Source organism: Microtus ochrogaster, linkage group LG1 (assembly GCF_000317375.1).
Source record: "Microtus ochrogaster isolate Prairie Vole_2 linkage group LG1, MicOch1.0, whole genome shotgun sequence".
Taxonomy (NCBI): domain Eukaryota; kingdom Metazoa; phylum Chordata; class Mammalia; order Rodentia; family Cricetidae; genus Microtus; species Microtus ochrogaster.
The window spans coordinates 53592694-53613751 of record NC_022027.1 but is presented as its reverse complement, the minus strand read 5'-3'; the positions used below and the strand labels follow the sequence as shown (position 1 = coordinate 53613751).

General features: G+C 43.3%; 1 protein-coding gene across 1 annotated transcript in view; it reads right to left on the bottom strand.

Moving 5' to 3' along the window:
- Positions 1-21058, bottom strand: part of Ptpn13 (protein tyrosine phosphatase, non-receptor type 13) — a 191552-nt gene that overhangs the window by 46218 nt on the left and 124276 nt on the right. Inside the window, exons 20-30 of the mRNA XM_013350866.2 lie at positions 20911-20967; positions 14748-14837; positions 14217-14324; positions 13923-14054; positions 10526-10971; positions 9462-9593; positions 7418-7511; positions 6024-6109; positions 5185-5347; positions 2277-2491; positions 2055-2153 (exon numbers count right to left, since the gene is read on the bottom strand). Of these exons, the coding sequence (XP_013206320.1) occupies positions 2055-2153; positions 2277-2491; positions 5185-5347; positions 6024-6109; positions 7418-7511; positions 9462-9593; positions 10526-10971; positions 13923-14054; positions 14217-14324; positions 14748-14837; positions 20911-20967 (1622 nt within the window). The remainder of the gene's footprint in view (positions 1-2054; positions 2154-2276; positions 2492-5184; positions 5348-6023; positions 6110-7417; positions 7512-9461; positions 9594-10525; positions 10972-13922; positions 14055-14216; positions 14325-14747; positions 14838-20910; positions 20968-21058) is intronic.

Sequence of the window (21058 nt, the reverse complement as noted above, 5' to 3'; positions counted from 1 at the left end):
GCCCGGCTTCATGAATATTTTCTAAGTTAAAAAAAGTTGGTATGTTCTTTGAAGCTTTACGATTTTATATGTGCCTGAGTGCATGCACTGTGCATGCACCGCATTTATGCAGGTCCCACAAAGGCCAGAAGATGGCAAAGGGTCCTCTGGAAGTGGGGTTACCAGAAGTTGTGAACTGCATGATGTGGATACTAGGAGTTAAACCTAGGTCTTGGGATCTGAACTGGCGTCCTCTGGACAAACAGCGAACGTTTTTAACTACTAAACCTTCTCTCCTGCCCTGTTCTGAAGTTTTAAAATGTGCTTTGGAAACACATTGAGCTTATCATAGTTTTATGGAGGGCTGCCTTTATTTCAGCCTCCATTCCTGGATACACAGTTGTTTGCACAAACAGAAATCTAGGCGAGCCTCTATGCATGCATGCATGAAAACTTCCCTGTAACTTGCTTTTCTCTGCAACTGTCTAGGCTGTTATGCATAGGATGTTTTCAAAGGACTTTTAAAATATTTCTAAATTGGTTTCTAGAAATACTTGATCAATTGATGTACTCAAGAGTGCTACATTCAACCCATCCTATCTGATGCTTCAAATCAATGTAGTCTCTGTTGAGCGTCTAAGTGTGTGTGTGCGCGTGTGCACCTGTCTGGGGAGGACAGAAGACGGCATAAGGTTCCTGGCGTTGGGAGTTTCAGGCAGTTGGCGGTGGACTCTGCAACAGTGTTTCAGGCAGTTGGCGGTGGACTCTGCAACAGGGGTCTGTGCCCCTTCAAGTCCCTTCAATGTGGTTCCTTCAAATGCTACTTCTAATGAAAGTTTCAGAAACATTTTGTGTTATGTTCTCTTCGCTGGCCTCATCGCCCCGCCCCCGTATGAGGGTGAGAGCGCCTGGCTCAGTCTCCTCTTCCTCCAGAGCCAGAAGGCACCACTGGGAGCAGAGCCCCCTTTAAGCTGACAGATTAAAGACAGATTTTCTTGTAAAATGCCATCAGAACATATTTTTAGATTCTTAAATTACTCTGTGACATAGAAGAAATAAATACAGCCCTTTTTTCTAGATTCTGATTCTTTTTAAGGGACAAATATTCTCAATGACTTCTTTAATAAATATAGCCCTTTTTTCTAGATTCTGATTCTTTTTAAGGGACAAATATTCTCAATGACTTCTTTAATAAATACAGCCCTTTTTTCTAGATTCTGATTCTCTTTAAGGGACAAATATTCTCAATGACTTCTTTAATGAGCTTTTCTCAGTTCCATCCGATTCCCATCTCCGACTCCCCCTCCCCTGCTTGAACCTTTTTCACAACAAGTCTTTTTAGTGTGGCGCCATCTTTGTGTGTGTGTCACCCGTGGAGTTTAGTTCGTTTACAGACGACTTTTCTGGGGCTGGCTACACCACTGAAGAAACGACACCCACCAAACAACCAGTCCCTCAGGGAGGGCTGGAACCTCTTAAGTCCCTCCATATGATTGACTGTTGGCTGGTCCAGTCTTGTGCACCGTCTCCCAGCCATGGCTTCCCCACTGTTTCCTGAGCTGCAGAGGTGATACAGAGATGGCCGTTCAGCGCCAAGTCCTCTACCACTACTTCGTCTACAATGTGATAAGCCACGGCTTCTGCACTAGGGGAGGCTCATAGCAGCAAGGTTCCTGAGAAACCTGGGCAGGGCACTAACCTCAGGTACTGCTCAACTCTCATTTTTACCCACATGCAAATGAGAAGGACTGTTCTCTATTTAGCTCAGTGAACAGACAGACACGACACTTTTGTAACTTATTGTCTGGTCAAGTCTGCTACACTTAGAAAGCAAATCCCTGAAAGTCTAGCTCGCTAGAAGTTCAGAATTGAGAGAGTGGAGAGAGAGGGGATGACACGGCAAAGATGGAGTGCAGGAAGAGTCTGACACACGCAGTGGCAGTTCCTTGTTCAGTATCGAGGTGTGAAACCCAGTGCACCAACCCACGAGGAAACAACGGCAGCAGCCAGCAGATCTGCTCAGCACACCACTTGACCCATAATGTACAACGGAAGTTAGTATCCCACAGCCTTACCGAAAACGTAGTATCGATTTCTGGTAGCACGCCGGGCGGGGGTCTGCAGAGGAGCAAGGACACTTCAGGAGCCGTTCCCCTCAGAGCAGATATGACCTCCTGGAGGGCGTGAGGAAAGATGGCAAAGGAAGGCGGAGATAAACTGGCAGGAAGCAGAGAGCTCACCCACTGGCCCATCCTCAGAGCACCGAAATACTGCTCCCGTCCAAGATCACGGCTCACCTGCTGAGACAGTCCCTTCAGCGGGGCTCCATTCACTTTCAATATAACATCTCCAACATCAATTTTTCCACTTTCTGCAGCTGGCTGTCCAGGGAAGAGCTTTTTAACTCTCACTATGCTGGCGTTGATTTGTTCTGGTATAAGATTATCTTCTCGAGAAAAACTGAATCCTAGGCCCGAGCTGTTTTTCAATAGTTTGACCTCAAATGTATTATCTAGGGAAGAAAGTTTAAAGTTAAATATTAATAAGCGTGTGTACATATAGACAGAAAAACGTGTATTTCTGCTTTCATCGGAATTTTCTGCACTGTCACACACTCTTCCTATCGCTAGGAAACCTTTTTTATTTGTTGGTATGTGTGCAATGTGTGCATGTGTATGCAGTGTGGGTATGAATGGATGCATGTGTGTGAGCTCTGTGTGTGATGCGTGCATGTGTGTGGAGTGTGGTTGTAAATGTATGCATGTGTGTGATCTGTGTGTGATGCGTGAATGTGTGTGTATGATGCATGCATGTGTGTGATGTGGTGTGATGTGTTCACACGTGTGGAGTGTAGGTGTGAACGCATGCATGCGTGTGATCTGTGTGTGATGCGTGCATGTGTGTGAGCTCTGTGTGTGTGATGTGTGCATGTGTGTGGAGTGTGGGTGCAAATGCATGCATGTGTGTGATCTGTGTGTGATGCGTGCATCTGTGATGCATGTATGCGTGTGATGTGCATGCATGTGTGTGATCTGTGTGTGATGCATGCATCTGTGTGATGCATTGGTGTGATGTGTGCATGCATGCGTGTGATGTGGTGTGATGTTTGCATGCACGTGTGTGATCTCGTGTGATGTGTGCACACGTGTGGAGTGTGGGTGTGAACGCATGTACGAAAGCAAGAGGTGGGTGCCAAGTACTCTTCTCTGCCGCTCTCTACCTGTTGTTTTATTTCTTGAGACAGGGTCTTTCACTGACCCTGGAGTTCATGGATATGGTACTGGTGCCAGTTAATATTACAGATATATCCACCATGCCCAGTTTTCATATGTGGTGCTGGTGTGGTTTGTGATCTAACAAATAAAGCTTGCCTGAATTATCAGCGTGTGGAACAAGGCACTAGTTGGCCAGAGCCAGGCAGTGGTGGTGCACACCTTTAATCCCAGCACTTGGGAGGCAGAGGCAGACAGATCTCTGTGAGTTCAAGGCTACTCTGGGCTACGTGAAATTGATCCAGCCTAAGAGAGAAACAGAGCCAGGCGGTGGTGGCTCACACCTTTCATTCCTGTATTTGGGATCCCAACACTAGGGAGGTGGAGACAGGAAGGAATATGGTTGGGTGGAGAGAGGAATATAAGGTGGGAAAGACAGGAGCTCAAGCATTGCGTCTGAGCATTCATGGAGCCAGGACCTTGCCTTACCCCCTTCGGTCTAAGGATACAGTAGAGGTAAGAAGTCTCTCTAACAGCTGGCTCCTTTACTTCTCTGATCTTTTAGCATTCACCCCAATATCTGACTCCGGCTTTTTATTATAAAGACCAATTAGAATTCATGCTACAAACTCAGAATTTCATGCTTTCTTTGTAGACAACGACAGACTGAGCAGTTTCCCCAACCCCATTCATAAAACTCAAAATAACTGTTTGAATGGGAAACATTTGTAAAGCAAGGTTCTCTAAGTGGAGTGGTGTTTCAATGTCATGTGTTTCAAGAGGGTACACTAAGTTAAAAATGGGGAGGGGAGGATCACAAGGAATTCAGGTATGAAGAGAGACATTAAGAATACTAAAACAGTTGGGCATGGTGGCGCACGCCTTTAATCCCAGGACTTGGGAGGAAGGAGCAGGTGGATCTGCGTGAATGCGAGGCCAGCCTGGTCCACAGAGTGAGTTCCAGGACAGCCAAAATACACAGAGAAACCTCATATTAAAAAACAAAAAATAACAACAACAACAACAAAAACCCCACCGGAACAAATGCCAGCTTGGGGTGAGGAGAGTAAGCTGACGGCACCATGCTTCCGCGGAGCCTATTTTAATACGGATACATTATGATGACATTCCAGGAAATCCTCACATGTAAGAAACATGAACAGAGTTCAAAGCAGAGCAAAACGACCCAGAGAGGGAGTGAGAGAGTGTGGTGAAGCGGGGACCACACCTCCAGCTCAGGGTCAGCGAGATCTGGGAGCCCTAAGCTTCACACTCATCCAGGGAATAAGAAGACATTCTTGATCATGACCATCGCTTAAAGGATTTCGGAGCACAGGGCGCACCAGCCTCACGAGAACTCATACGGCATCAGCCTTCTTTTCTTGGCATGTTACCAATTATTATTATGGCTATAAAGGCCATTGTTAAGAAGAACAGCAATTGGAAAATCTAAATTTAGAGGTAGGTGTAGTGGCATACACCTGTAACCCTAGCACTTGGGAAACTGAGGCTGGCATGGGTTATCCAGGAACAAGGCCAATATGAGTTATGAAGTGAGATCCTCTTTCAAAGTCAAAACCCAAGACAAATAAACAAACAAAACCTTAAGGTGCAGTTGGGTTTGAAGCCATTTTCAACAATTATTAATACTTAATTTTTCCTTACTGAATTTCATTTAAAATTTGACAACTATATTCTGTAGCTGCTGTATACCCTGCTCTCTGCAGTGGGAGGGCTGCTCTTTTATGAATGAGACACAAATCATGCCTCAACAAACCAGATGAACATTTCAGGATAAATTACTGCTGTGTGTAGAAATACTGACAGCTATATAAGGTATTACTAATGACCACATTCAGGCATGATTTCAAGTGTGATTTTGTCAGGCTGGTGCTGCCTGAGTTTTACAAGTTTGACAAGAACAGAGACACTGAAGTATGAACTAGAGTAGACTGAGAACTGTAGTCACGTGACCTGAATGGCGAGGCCTGACCTTCAGTCATGAAGCTGTAGTCTTTGCCGTGAGCTGTTTTCTGCACTGTCTTTTCTGGGCATTGGCCTGGAGCATCCTGGTCGGGAGAGACGCACTGTGGGTTTGTAGGATCTTGTTCTTTGGATGTTGATGTCTGCCCCTTTTCTAACAATAGATGGACCACCTGAGAAAAAGGAACAGGGCACTGTTACCTGAGAAGACCAGTAAGCTAGATTAAGTTCTAGGACTTCGCGTAGTTGGAGGTACACCAACTGTACACCAAAATGTAGGCACAGAGACAAAAAAAGCACAGTAACAGAAAAAAGGAACTGAAAGTCTCAAAAATAAAGATTTTATTATTTTCTGCATGAGAATAAAAGGAAAAGCTATTATAAAACATGTCAAATACATACATGTTATATGCATATATATAATATAATACCCAAATATATGTGTGTGTATTATAGATAATTTGGGTGCTAGGGCAAAGACACCCAGCAGTAATTATAAATACCATTATAAATAATTTTCTCAACTCCGATAGAAAATATACTGAACAATGAAATCAGTTTTTAGGTTGAAAGATGGTTAGACACTTGCAGATGTTTGTGAAACATCTGAAAATATAGTCAGTCTCCACGCCTCCCCACCAGCTATTGGCTAAAGCAGCGCCAAGCACTGCCCAGAATCGGCTCCCTAGTGGAGACGCTCATCGGAATCTGTGCTTCCAACCAGAAGGACAACAGCAAGAGCAACACGGTGCCCAGTGGCTGTGCTGCCTGCCTCGGCTTCCTGACTGACAGGTCTCCACACTGCTGTGGGCTAAGCTCTCTTAGCAGGTAGCTACAATGATCTCTTACCTGCCCTGTGTTTCGTAGTGTTTCCACAGCCTGCTTGTGGGTAGCTCCTTCTAGACTGACTCCATTAACGGCAAGCACACGATCACCTATAAGTTAGGAAGTTGTTTTAAAAGAAGTGAATCGTTAAAAAAAAAAAAAAAAAAACTATAGGGTTTTTAACATCCAGTGTTTTTTTCATATTTATTTGGGGAGAGATGTAGTAGCATTTCAATTTTGTTTTAATAAAGACTGCCTGAAGATCTGAGAGTAAAACAGTCCCACTGGTCAGCCTTATAGACTAGGTAATGGCAGCACACTCCTTTAATCCCAGTAGCCACACTAGTTTATGTCATAGAAACCGGGCAGTGCATGCCTTTAATCCCAGCCCTAAAGAGGATTAGGGAAAGGGAGGAACAGCTCTCAGACACAGTCTCATTCTGAGATTCCTGGAGGCAGGATCACCATTTCAGACGGAGGTTGAAGTAAGAACCAGTGGCTGGTTGTTTTGCTTTCTGGATCTTTAGATTGAACCCCAATTTCTGTCTCTGAGTTTTTATGCTTCAGAGAGACTCAGACAAATGTGGAGAGAACTGAACATTGTTGAAGTAAGTACTCCTGATAAATGGAAAGAACGCGGGAAGGAACAGCAGAACTGAACATTGTTGAAGTACTCCTGATAATTGGAAAGAACGCGGGAAGGAACCGCAGAACTGAACATTGTTGAAGTACTCCTGATAATTGGAAAGAACGCGGGAAGGAACCGCAGAACTGAACATTGTTGAAGTACTCCTGATAATTGGAAAGAACGCGGAAAGGAACCGCTAATAACTGCAGCGGTTGTGACAGTGCGGCCTGCCCTGCCCAGGCCGGTCACATTGTGTGACGACCCCTGCCGCAGCTTCCCAAGTGCAGGATTGTAGGTATGCATCACTGCCTGGCTAGAATAATATGGATTTATAGCAGTGCCCTTAAGTCATGAAGAATGAGTAGCGGAAGTGTAAACGCACAGACTAGAAGCGCGTTTCCAGTCACATGCACGCCACGCTTGCTGTCGGCCGTCCTCTGCCCGGCACTGTGCTGCTGGTGGGAAAGAAGTCACTTGCTGCGGCTGAGGAACAGGCTGGAAGATGACCTGCTGCTGTGGCAACAGGGCGCTTTCTAAAATGTTTGTACATGACCCCAAGGTTCTGATCACTGTAATGTCATCTTCCTTCCTGGCTGTTTTGGAGACAGGGTCTCTCTATGCAGCCCTGGATGACCTGAAATTCACTATGTAGAGGGCTGAAAGCTCAGAGATCTGCCTGCTCCTGCTTCCCAAGTGCTAGGATTAAAAGTGTGCAGCACCACAATTGGCCTTAATTTCTATTTATTGTAATATTTGTGCTGCAATTCCTGTTTCCATATAAACAACATACCTTTGTGAATTCTGCCATCTGACTCTGCTGCTCCTTTGGGAATAATGGCTTTCACGTAAATACCACCGTGGCGGACACTGGTATTCACACCTCCCTACACAGAAAAGAAAAAGGAGCACCTGTTAACATGAAAACGTGTGCATGCTTTCACAGGCGAGCCCTAGGTAGGGTTCAAGTCATCAGAGAAAGCTGTGACATTGTATCACTATGTTCCGTTATTCAAATACCCAGCAACACTGTTAGCTAAGTGCTCCAATAGCAAAGTCTGTTTGTTCCTTTGTTCTTTCTCCTCCCCAATCCCCAACTCTTTACTGAATTCAGGAGGTGTCAATACGCTACATATTGACTAGATAAGGATTAGTCCCTCCTTTCTAAGTCATGCAGTATGAGCAAGCAGAAAGCAAAGTCCATCTATGGAAGATCAGTGTAAAGACAAAATCATCAAGAAATACACAGTGTGTATTGTATTTGAGAATCTGAGAGCAAATCCCTTTAGTTAAGGAAAAAGCAGTTCTTCTTTTATCTTAAAAGAGGCTGGGAGTGGTGGTGCACACCTTTAATCCCAGCACTCTGGAGCCAGACAGAGGTATATTCCTGTGAGTTCCAGGCCAGCCTAGTCTTTATTGTTGAGTTACAGACCAGGCAGGGCCACATGGATAGACTCTGTCTTAATAAACAAAACAAAAAACCTAAAGCAAACAAACAAAAAAGACTTTGGTAGAAAAGACTGTGTGTGTGCACACAAGTGTGTGTTCATGTGTGCATGCATACACAAGTGTGTGTATATGTGCATATTAGGCTAGAGGTCAATATTGGGTGTCTTTATTGACTGCTTCTCTCTGGAACCCACTGCCTGAGCTAGATAGATCAGTAAGCCCTGATTGTTACCAGTGCTAGGCTATAGTTGGGAGCCAGTTTTTCTTGTTTTGTTTTTTTTTGAGACAGGGTTTCTTTCTGTAGTTTTGACTGTCCTGGAACTCACTCTGTAGACGAGACTGACAGATGACAGCACAGAAATCTGTCTGCCTTTGTCTCCCGAGTGCTGAGATTAAAGGCGTGCACCACCACCACCTGGCTAAGTAATTTGTGTTGTTGTTTTGTACTTTATGTGTATAAGTGTTCTGGCTCATGTACAGTGCCCAAGGAGGCCAGAAGAGGGATCTTCTGGAACTGGAGTTAGAGATGGTTGTGAGCTACTATGTAGGTACTGGCTGTTCTTCCAGAGGACCCAGGCTGATCCCCAGCACCTACATAGTAGCTCACAACCATCTCTAACTCCAGCTACCCACATCTCCAGATCCTGAGACGCTTTTAAAAAACACTACAAGTAAGGTCTAATAGATTGTTTTCTACTTTTCATGAAAACATATTATTCTTTCATCATAAAACAATGATGTAATCATAAAGAACGCAGGGGTGAGAGGGAAGCTCTGGAGTCTAAATGGAGGAACTAGGCTTTGCTCTCAGGATATCACAGTCCTGCTTCAACTGCTTTACATAATGGGCAGTTGCTCTTAGAATGTGATTAATGATAAAGCTGCAATTCAGGAATAACATAGAATCCCAAAGTAATTTTATCAAATAGCTTATGTACATATCTCCATTATATTTCCATTATATTAAAGATATATTCACAGTTCTGAACCTTTCATTTTAAGGTTTTCAATGTGGTGATGAAGGTTTTAAACAAGGCAGTATGTACTTTGGAGAGAATTATCATATAAATATGCTGGTCGTTAGTCATTCACGGGATACAGAGACAGCAGCTCCTAGTTTCACACTCACGCAGCAGCTTTGAGGAGCACAAGAAACATGTGCTCAAGTACGAGACATATGGAGAAGAGGCGAGTGCCAGGTATTTTCAACAATGAGGATAAAAAGCAGTGCACAAATTTTATAAAAAGCTTTAAGACAGTCAATTCTTCAATTTTGGAAACATTTGACAAATGTCCCATCTGAAGCAAAATAATTCAACTAGCAAGTTGAGCTACAATGACTTCTGGAAGTGAAGAAGAGAAAATGTGAAAACCTTGGCAAACAGTACCGTGACACTTATTCCCAAGCTGTTATCATTTTTAGCCAGTTCAACCTCAAAGACTTCTCCAGGCTTAGGAGGTAATGCAGAGCAGGTTTTAAAGCTCATTTTGTTGGATGTATTCATGGAGGAGGTAGGTTCCTTAACAAAGAAACACAAACAAAAGAAGATTTCTAATTAGAGCCAAAATGAACTCTAAATGGAAACAAATATTTTCGGGGGAAAATTTTCTTTTAAAGCAAAGCATTAAGGAATAGAATGTATCACACATAGAGCCCAGGAGCCTTTCTGTACACTTCAGCTCAGGGCACTCTTACTCTACTCCTTAGAGAACTCACACCCGAAAGGGAAGCTAGACAAGGCAGAGAGACACATAGAACCACACAGCCTCTGCGCCTGGCCTCTTCTGTTCCTGAGTTTGTGAAGCACACCCACACTCCTTAAAGTTGGTACTGACCAGTGGACTAAACCGACCTTACTTTGTTATGTGTGCAGATTCAGTCCAAACAAGGGAGCAACGGCTAAGCTTCATTTCTGAGGGCAGGAGGCTCTTGTGAGGGATACTGTATTTCAATGAAACAAAGCTGACTTCCCCTCTGAGCCTTCCTGTAATGTGAGTTTATATTTCTATCATTTCTAGAACGACCTGTTTCCTCTGCTGTTACTGTCACCTTAGAACTTCAGAGGAATTTAGTCTCCATGGCAACCCCACCTGCCCATCCCATGAACTAGTCACAAGCAGTTCCGTTATTGACATGTATTAAATATGTAAGCGATGACTAATGTATAGGAGCTGAATCCTAATCTGAGCAGAGCTCTTTCAGGGTTAGTGTTCAAAGCCTCTGCTTCTCTGCAGGTTAGCATCAAGGTAGCAGTGCAACCAAGCTCACACTAGCAGAAATCCACTCATGCGGGTGAAGACACATGGTTTTTAACACCCATTGCAAACTGCTCCTCCTTTCCAGAGTCACTCAAACATTTAGTAGATTCTATGACTCTCTAATACATTTACCACTTTTCTGCACCATTACATGAAAAAGGCGACCCCACCCAGCACTAACGTCAAACCATGCCTTTTTCGGTGTTTGATGATCCTGGTTGCTGGAGTAAGTGGCATCGTCTATGTCAGAATCACCATGGTCAGAGAGCTCAGTTGTGTCAGAAAGGCCTGGCCTTTTAGCTTTGCTCCGGTTACTGTCGGAGAAAATCTCTGCGACCTTGGACAGGGATGGGCTGCCATGCTGGGACTCCTGCCACCCTCGGTCACCTAAATGGCTAGCAAAGAAGCCGTTGACGTGGCTCTGGGACAAGCTGGCACTTTCTGTCCTGGAGTCCTGGGAGCTGAGGCTTCCTTCCCGCAGGCCCCCGGAGAGCCCGAAAGGACTCTCTGTGATGTGCCTGAGGGTGCCACGTGGCCAGGGCTGGTCCTCTGCAGGGTCTGCAGCACTGTCCAGAGCGTAGGAAGGTTTCTTCATGTAGTTTTTCATCCCATTGGCAAAATGCACAGGAGTAGAAGGCACTAAAGGTTAAGATCCAACAATGAGAAGACACAGTAACTCAAGTGACACAATGCTCATACACAGACAAACACACAAGCACAAAAATTCATACATATACATACATGCACATACACATGCATACACATACACACATGGCCTATGGGCATACACACATGCACGCACACACACACATACAAATTTCTTTGAGATAGTGTCTCACTATGTTTACCAGGCCTGGTATTTGCTATGTTGGCCAGGTTGGCGCCAAACTCACAAGATTTTTCTTGCTTCTGCCTACTGAGTGTTGAAATTAAAGGCATAGGCCCCAATGCCCAGAAAATAAAATGAATATTTCTTAAAATATAAAATATAATGTTACATTTGAAGATGGATACATTCATGAAGTTCAAAATTGATAAATTTTCTGCAAGGTAAATCAGTAACATCTGTCAAAACCTGAATGCATGTACCAATATGCAAGAGACAGAATCATAGACTAGCGTTAGAACACTGTTTCCAGCGAGAATGCTGTTGTGCATCTTCTACATTTATCAGACACATATGAACCACACGACTGCCAACAGCAGAGAAGACAGCATATACATCAGACAGTCTCCTTTAGGAAATGGAGCAGAGTTTTAGTATGTATTTTGTGTTTTACGTAAATTAAGCTCAGTTTAGTATGTCACTGTAAAGAACTTGGCAAACAGATAGAGAACTGCAATAACACAAACGTGCCCGTGAGGTGCACATGGTTTCCATTAATTAAGCTCATAGTAACAGGGTCACTTTAGAGAACTTGACAGAGAGAGAGAGAGGACCGCCATAACATGGATGTGTGCTTGCGTGCATGTGCTGGAGACTGGGGCAGTTTATGGTAGGGTGATAAGACCATCCGGCTCCACCCCCACAAGTGGGTTGCTGCCAGTGTGAGCATGTCTTCACTGCAACTCCAACATCTCTGTGCGCAAGCTCTACCATGAGATCGCTTAGCAAGACATCCCGCCCCCATGCAGGGCCTTGGCCTTCAGTTTCCATTATCCACAGACGTTGGAAACAGGTATGTGCCCAGCATGGTGGGACATGCCTTTAATGCCAGAATCTAGGGGTGAGGGCAGGATGATGCTGTTTCAGGACAGCCTGTTTGTTACGTACTGAATTCCAGGCAAACCTGAGCTACAAAGTAAGACTGTCTTACAAAAACTATCCCCACAGAAATAACTGGGCGAGGGTACTTAGTTATAGCAGCACCAAATGGACCAAGACAAAACCTCTCTCTTTGGTGACATAATTGAGACAGAAAGCCTGGAGGACATACTGGTAAAACAACTAGCTTGTTTAAGGTTTGTCTTTTTGTAAGTGACACTAGTGGCGCTATGGAACAGTGATACATCATGATAAAATTAATGTAGCTACCTAAAGAAAAAGGTTACATAGTCACACTTCAATCTGGATAAAACAAAACAAAACAAACAAACAAACAAACAAACAGAAAAGCCTTTTTTGGTTTCCGTACTAGGTAAGGCTCTCCCATCAAGTGCTGTTTTATCAACCTGACTTCTCGCAGCACAGACATACTTAAACATCTGTCTAGCTGGGTACTCATCTGCCTGATAAAAGTTTAATTTCCATGAAGGCTGGGGTTTGTACCTTGGACGCTCTACACACTCAATAAATATCTGAACAAACAAACACCTTTTCTATAAAGCATCTGTTATAAGAAAATTAAACTCCTGTGGAGGTGGAGTTAGGGGAGTGAATGTACTGAGCTCACACATTCCCTCTGTCTAAAGCGATGGAGAAAGACGGGACAGTTTCCAGGTGCAGCTGCTCCTTCATGTAAAATAAGGTGGCTTAGGAGTAGAAGGTTCTTGCCTTTGCTGGAGTGTGCAGTGTTTATAGTATACAAATGCTTATATGATATTTACAAATGTGCATGACATCTATATCCACACATATGTAACTGAACACAACAGAAACCGCAGTCTGAGCTACACTTTTACGCCATGGCTCAGCACATGGTAATTTTGTTTTCCATTTTTTAGCCCAGCATCTAAATTATACGTAGCATTTACCTCAACTATTTTCAGTTCTTTTTTTTCTTTCTTTCTAGTTTGCTGGGATAGGATCTTGCAATGTAGCCTAAGCTGGCCTCAAACCTGTGGCAATCCTTCTGCCTCAGCTTCACAAGTGCTGGGTTCACAGGCACGTGCCACAATACCAGGCTAATTTTAAATTCTTTAACATATTTTTAAGGTATTTCAAGGATGAAAGTAATTTATTAATACCTAGCATTTTGCTATTTTTGAAACAGCCAAAACAGACATTTACCTTAATATGTACCTGAAATGTATTAATTTTCACCATTTGCTCTCTGTTCAGGGCATTTGGTCAAAGGGGAAATCTGGACAGTAGAGATTGTGGACTGGCTGGCTATTGCTCATGGCACTGTTTACCACACACAGGCTGAGAGCTTCAAGATGTGCCGTCCTCACGACCCTCTTGGCAATTCTGTGTGATGAAGGGAGCATGAGGGGGCAGGCTGGGGGACACTACTGTCTATTCTTTAAGTAGCAACAAGAATATGGTGTTTTGTTTTTACTAAATGTCTGCTTTATCATTTTCCTTTTCATACAAATTGACGTTTGCACAGGACTTTATAGGAAAGTATTAGGTAACTACAACAGTCACGTAATGACAGCAAGGCTCATTCTCACGGGACTAAGAAGAGAGGAACACAAGATACGGGAATGTAAGTGACATCAATTTTACAAGATTGAATTCAGTTTTGTTCACATTACTGAAGATGAATGATACAGAAAAAAATCCAAAACGAAAAAATGCTACGGGTGCATGCATCACAACAATTAGACGAGCACGTGTCAAACTGCCAGGAGGGAAATAAGCAGCTTAGATCCAGCTAACTGGGCCAAGGCATGGAGGGACTTAGAACGGACTGCCACGGCATTACCTTTGGTTGGCTTTTCTTTCGGCTGGGAGATGACGAGGGTCACATCTTCAGGTGCATTCTGCAAAATGTCAACTGCAGCATGGTGACTGACGCCTTCCAGGCTCACACTGTTCACAGATATCAAGCGGTCCCCTGGAAAATGCACAGTCAAGTATGTTCAACAACGCAAGACTCATAGAAAACCTTAGAAATTCCGTCCTTTCTTATCCTTTTGGTTTTGCCTAAATTTACTTTTACCCTCTGTCCAAATTCATGTATTAGAAAAAGTACAGGAAATATCAAAATATGAAGTACCAGGCTTTAAGCATCCATCCAAGTCAGCTGGTCCTCCGGGGGTAACTGAACTGATGAACACACCTAGGTCCAACCTTCCCATCTTTTCCCCTCCAATAATTTGAAATCCTGTAAAACAGAACATTAAGAAAAGGTGTTTTTATGATATTGGTTCTTTTAATGACTCATTATCTATCCATTTGAAATAAATGTAGACACTTAGATAAAGCGATAAAGTGAAGTTCTTGCTGCACATTATCTTTGCCATTTGACGACCAGGATGGTGGATGGAAGTGGGCAGGCAGCATCTTGGTGATGCCCAGGAGACAGAGAGAGCCAGGAGACAGAGAGAGAGTCTTTGTGTATGTGTGTCTCTGTAGGTTAAGGGCAGGGAAGAGGCAAGAAGGAACACATTATAATTATAATGGTCCATGTTTGAAAACATCACAATGAAACCCATTTGTCTGTGTGCTAACCAGGAAGTAGTAAACAAAAACAAGAAAAGGTGCCAGAGCTGCTCCCTTCTCTCCCTGGACGCTCATGGTGACTCACCTAAGCCATGCTTTGAATCTTTCTTCAGGTTCACCAGTGTGATCTCCCGTTCTGGTGAAGACACGACACTCCATCTTTTGTGCAGTGTATCTATTGTGGGTTTGCAATTTAAAAAGAAGATAAACACAATAAACGGAGGCATTAGGATCATAGGCTTGTTCTAATTTAAACACCCTGGTCATCTAAAAATAAAACTTCAGGTCATTGTAGTCACTAGCATTTTATAGTGATTCATCACTTATAAGCACATTGCATACATCTATTCCTTCTACACCACTCCTCTTTAAACAGTAGGTCCCAGTCACAAGCGAGTCGGTGACTATCAGGGGAGAAAGGCTTTGAGTAGAGCTAACAGTCAGCCACCGCTTCAGAGGCACAGAACCAGTAAAGCTAGGTTTTCTGAGTTGTCTTTCTCCTGCACCACAATTGTTTAACAATGATCAAATATACAATTGTTTGACAATTATCAAATTAAAATTTTCTCTCAGGGCTTGAAGAGTTGGAACAGCAGAAAGCAAGTGTTGTTCCTCCCGAGAACCCTGGTTTGTCTCCTCCCACCCATGTGGGAGCTGTTGGGGGCACTGCATACATGTGCTGTACTGACATGCATGCAGGTAAAATACTCATATGAATAAAAGGAAAAGGAAATCTGTAAAAAATAAAAAAATCAGGAGGCAGAGGCAGGCCAATCAGGCTCTGTGAGTTCGAGGCCAACCTGGTCTACAGAGTGAGTTCTAGGACAGCCAGGGCTACACAGAGAAACCCTGTCTCAAAAAACAAACAAACAAACAAACAAAAAAACCAACCAAACAACAAAAAAAATCCCTCCAATATGCTGACATATTATTTATAAATTAGTGAACTACTATTAGTGAGCAGAAGAATAAAACAGTAATAAAAAGGAACTGGATCTAGTTTTAAAAACCCACTTCCTGTGGGGGCTCTATATAAAATAACAACTGGTCGATCATACCTACACATATCTTCCAACACCGTTCACAGATCAGGGATAAATAGCGAACTTTATCTTCTAGCTGTGTCACCGCCCAGAATAATGACTTATTATGTACACAAGCTTTCATAAACTCTTATCATCTACATGAATTTCAACATCGGAACTGCAATTTGCCCTTTCTAATTTCTTCTTACTTTTTTCTTATCATTTGCAAACATCTTAATTAAATCAGTAAACACTTTAATTGCCATATTAGCCAAGTATATTAAAAATTCAAGCACATAGACAAACACACATACACACACGCAAACATATACAAGCATGCACACAAATGAGCTGTTAATACGGACTGCAGAGTGCACTGGTCTGTCTACGGAGGTGGTCATGGTGGTAGGTGTTAACACTGACAAAGACAGTTTTATAAGTTGAATTTTCAAATTTAAGTCTATAATGTTCTTAAGCATACTGACGCTTTTTTGTAAAAACCAAAACCAAAACACAGAGATTATGTCTCCACTGAGAGATACTAGCGAGAGATTCCTTACAGCTCTACAGACATTTTCCTAATGACTGAAACCACTCACAGTGCGAATCTTCTTTGCTGTATGTTCCAACATTTAAGACCAGGAATGGATTCAAATTAGTGTTAATATTATAGGAATTAACATGCAATAGGTATTGATGCCTAAGAAATAAAAAGCAGCACTTCAAAGTCAAGAAATAAATCCTTTACTCCGAGAAAACCTGAACCATCTTTTCCTGTCAGCAGGGACTTTAGCCTCGTGTCTTAAGGACCACCTTAACCCATCTGATCTGTCTGCAGCTCACACGCCCCTTTAGAAAGAGAACCTATTGGTGAAGAGTCATCATGGCAGCAGTGCGGTATTTCTGGTGACTTTCTGATGGAATTACACAGAACACCCCTGGATGCTACTGCAGGGAGCCATCTCCACCAGACGGTGCTGAGAAAAGGGCGCCCGCGGTCTCTCAAGTAGCTCCTAACACCCTCTCACCCGCTCAGCTCTTTTTTCCTGAAGTAGGCAACAAGCTTTAGTTCTCGGTTGTAACACACATAAAACGATATAGAGCAAGACCCAAAACACAAAACAAAGCAAACAAGAGTAAGGCCACAGTGATAACTGAAATAAAAAGTACTTAATTGAAGTATTAAGAAAAAAAAGAACCCAGACATAATGTATACTGCAAAGCAACTAGACAGTAACAGTTGCTTTGAATTTTGCACCTCCCTCTCCACGCCCCCCATCCAATTTTCAGATTTAAACTCTTGGTGCATAGGAATTTGGATATTTAGAAACTGGTGAATTAATTATTCTATGGTACTTGGTAAGTTCAAATGCATGTACTTAGTAGAAAAGCAAACTCCCTGGCGGGTATAGACAGGATAAAATAAAGATTAGGCTAGGGAGAAACAACGGCTTCCAGGTTACTCTCCTGCTGCTGCAGCTTAAGGATAGAAAGGCCCGCGGCCCTGCTCGGGTGTGAAGAAAATCCACCTGGCTTACACAGAGCATCCCTGCCTCGTGTCAGCTTCATGATGGGCGTAGGGCGAGTCTGTGAGCATCACTAAGTGCTCTTTCAAAGAGGGGCAGTTTCCTCACTTCTACCTCTAACAGGTCATTACAGGATTAGTTATTCATAATGCTCATCTGTTTAATAGTATGTATGTGTGTGTACATGACTGCACACATGTGAGCATGTCTGTGTTTGCGTGTGTGCGTGCATGCGCATGTGCATGCCTAATTACAAGCAACAGAGCTTGCTTATTCCAAGATTCTTGACTGTGACTTCAGCACGTATTCATTTATTTTGGTTATTCTACTATCCTTCAAATGTTTCCTGAGAAACTTTCCTGTCAGTATCTCTGGACATCTTGGGGACATAAAGCAAGGGTATGAAACCTGCAAGTCACAACAGCAAGTGTGATGAGGCCAAGCTTGAGCTTCAGCACGAAACAGACTGCTATTAGTAATGTCAGAAAAAAAAACCCACATTTAAAATAAAAGGGAAAATAATGCCAATCAAATGGCTGCGTTTCAGAAGCAGGGGTCAGGCCTACACAGTGGTCCTGGGAAGCCCTGCAGCAGTGACAGCCTTGACAGCCCCTCCCTGCTGGGTATAAAGGAGGCGACCTCGTGGAAGCAGGGTAGGATGTTCCTGAGTAGCATCCACATGACATCTGCCCAAAGTCAGAGGTTCACAGAGTCAGGGATCAGAGTTCAGACTGGTGCGCCAGGAGTCAAAGAAACACCTGAATAGAAACCCTCCCCCTTGGCAGACTCTGCTCAGCCATGTGGTGTCTGCAGGCACAGATCAGTAGGACAGCAGGATCACCTGTGCAGGTGAGGACACTTCAGCTGAGTGTGGTTTCCTTTGGTTCTCTGTGCACAGAAGGTGCTGACAATGCCTTTTCATATTGCTTCTCTTTATCCGGGAGGAGGTCCTGAGGGGTCTACACAAGCAAAGCTATTTGCCTACAGTTCTATGCAAGAACAGGGCTAGAGTCTCTAGGAGGAAGCATTCTGGGTTTTAACTATATGAAAACAAGCGTGAATGAATGCATGAATATAAGGAGGACCTAGTAAGGCCTCAAAATAATTCTTTTCCTACTAACATGTATTACAAATACAGCATTTTTCAACTACTTGAAAGTAAAGAATCCTAACTTGAAATTTCTCGTTCTTTAAGTGTAACATGCCCGTGCTCTCCCCAGTGATGTCTCCCTGGGAAACAGCGACGGGACTGTGTGTGAGCCCTTGCACTAAGGCCTGCGCATCTCTCAGTTCCTGGGAACCTACCTAGTCTTCAGTTAGAACAGCACAGCCACGAGCTCGGTTTTATTTTTTTTTTAAATGTGTTTCAACTACATTTTAAGCAGGGAAAACAGTGTCTCTGAGTTACAGACTATGCCCTGCCCACACCAGGTGGCCTCAGGCTGACTGATGGAAGTGTCAAGGAGAAGAGGCTTTGGGTAATACCTCTCCAGGGAAGAGACCTATTTCAAATTGTGGGGCTAATGGGCCAGAGGCACCATATTGGTATAAAAACAGGTTCTTTTCATTGTGCTGTTTTTGTTTGTTTTGAGACAGGGTCTTATTATGTAGCCCTGGTTGCACTGAACTAGATCCGCCTGCTTCTGCCTCCCAAGAACTGGGCTTGGTGTGTACCACTACTGCTCAGCTGAAAACTTAACTCTCAACACAGTTCCAGTCCCATTTAGTTGGGCATGTTCAAAAGGAATCCTTAAAAAAAAAAAAAAAACCAAAGACTGACTGGGTCCCCCTGCAGGCAGGCGACTGGCCCTTCTGCTCAGACTAGCTGGTGAGATGAGGCTTCTGAAAATTTAAAGAGAAAAAAAAAATTCTTAAGTCTGTATATGCTCATGGATAGTTGGTAGATTCATTTTTGTCCATCAGAATTTAAATCAAAACATGTGTGTGCTATCATCACAGAGCAATTGTTAGCCATCACCTTCCTGAAGCTTAGCAGGGAGGTGCCTATCACCAACAGGCGGTGTCGTGCCAAGAGAAGTCTGCAGAGTGGATTGGACCTTGGTCCCTGGAAACAAACCTTCTGCATTCAGATCAGGACTCACTGTTCTCCAGCTCTGCAGAGCTCATCTCTGGCTTCTCATTTGTGGAAAGGAAGCAACATTAGCACCCGCCAGATAGGGAGGGTTACTGTGGGGACGAAATGAGAGGTGGTATAGGTCTTAGTAACCGCTAGTGCACATTATTACCATCACGGACATGTTAATAGCACAGGATGTAAGCTATGCAGGTCCACTAAGAAGTCTGTGCCCTGACCCGGCGACGGAGGCCTGTGTACATGGCTACTTAGTTTGACTCCTATGTCATCCTTTCGGCTTTTCTGAGAATTTCTAATGGAGATGAAAAAAAAAATCCCTCACCCTTTCTTCATTTCCCGTGAGTATTAAGGACAGCATCTAGATTTATAATTTTGAAACAATTTTATCACCAACACAAACTCATTCTCTTGACTAACTGGTACGCCTATTTCTAATAGAGACTGAGACGTAAGCATGTTGGCGCATGAAGCACCGATTCTATAGGCTTCGACCTTATTTCATAGTTCCCTTTTTTGTCGTTACTATCAGGAAAATTAGAACTAAACTTAGAGGCATCAAATTTAGCTGCTTCATTGTTTATTATTTGAAGTTATGGGCATGTGTTGCCTATCTGCCTGTGGTATTTGTGTGGGAGTGTAGTTGCCCAAGGAGACCAGAAGAGGGCTCCTGGAGTTGGAGCTACAGGCCTTTGTGAGCCACCATGTGGGTGCTTGGCACCAATTCCAGGTCCTCTGCAAGACCAAGTCTAACGGATGAGCTGTCTCTCCAGCTCACCGACATCATTAACTTTCACTGCAAACATGCTTATTTCTCACAGTTTTTGATAATTCAGCTTTCAGGATTTAAGGGTAAGAGTTGGTGCCAATACATATATACATGCATACATATACATATATAGTAGATAGTAATAGAATATTGTTTCCTATGCATAAACCTGTTAGAAATATCAAATAAGATAAACGTTTTCACTGCAAATTATAAAAAGTTTGAATACAGACTTGAGTCACTGCCCACACTGGTCATACTCCTCCTCCAGCTTTCTTAGTGGCTAAGCCAGGAGGGTTCACATTTAAAGTCTTCAGTTCTGCTTCTAATATTCAGGAAGAGACTCAGAACTGGTCCCACTGTGTGCTCCAACTTCACGCTGACCTCACATGTTTCTTTACCAACACCCCTGCTATTATTTTTGAATGTTTCCATGCCTCTAACCAGACTGTGCCCTTGATCTTATCTCCATTCCTGTGAGGTCTTGAGAACAGTCCAGCCCCTCAATATTTAAAAAATAACGGCAGAACGACTGAGCTCAAGCATCCCCTTCAAGTCACCTCAAAATTATCTCTGCCCTGGGCCAAGGTCTTGGCCTCCCAAGCAGTGACCTTTCCTAGTGTCCTTTCCCTCATTCCTTCCCTTTACCGCAACAGCCAAAACCACAGGTTCCACCACTGCCCGGATGCTGGGAGCACCACCCTTCTTTAACTATGACAAAGCGCTAAATTCTTGGCATGGAATAAGGAGTCTCCACGCTTGTGCCCAGATCATGATGTAAGGTACAAGAAAGAAAAAGAATACAATAAAATTACGGAAAACATTTGCAAACCTACCATTGTCTTTAAAGGGTACTTGGGATGAAGAGTTTCCAGAACTAGGCAAAGTCATTCCTGTGGTATAAATTAAATTATTAGACATCTTATAAAATGGCCAGAACCTGTAGAAGTAAATTTTTTCCTGAAAATTTCCTTCTCTCTCTCT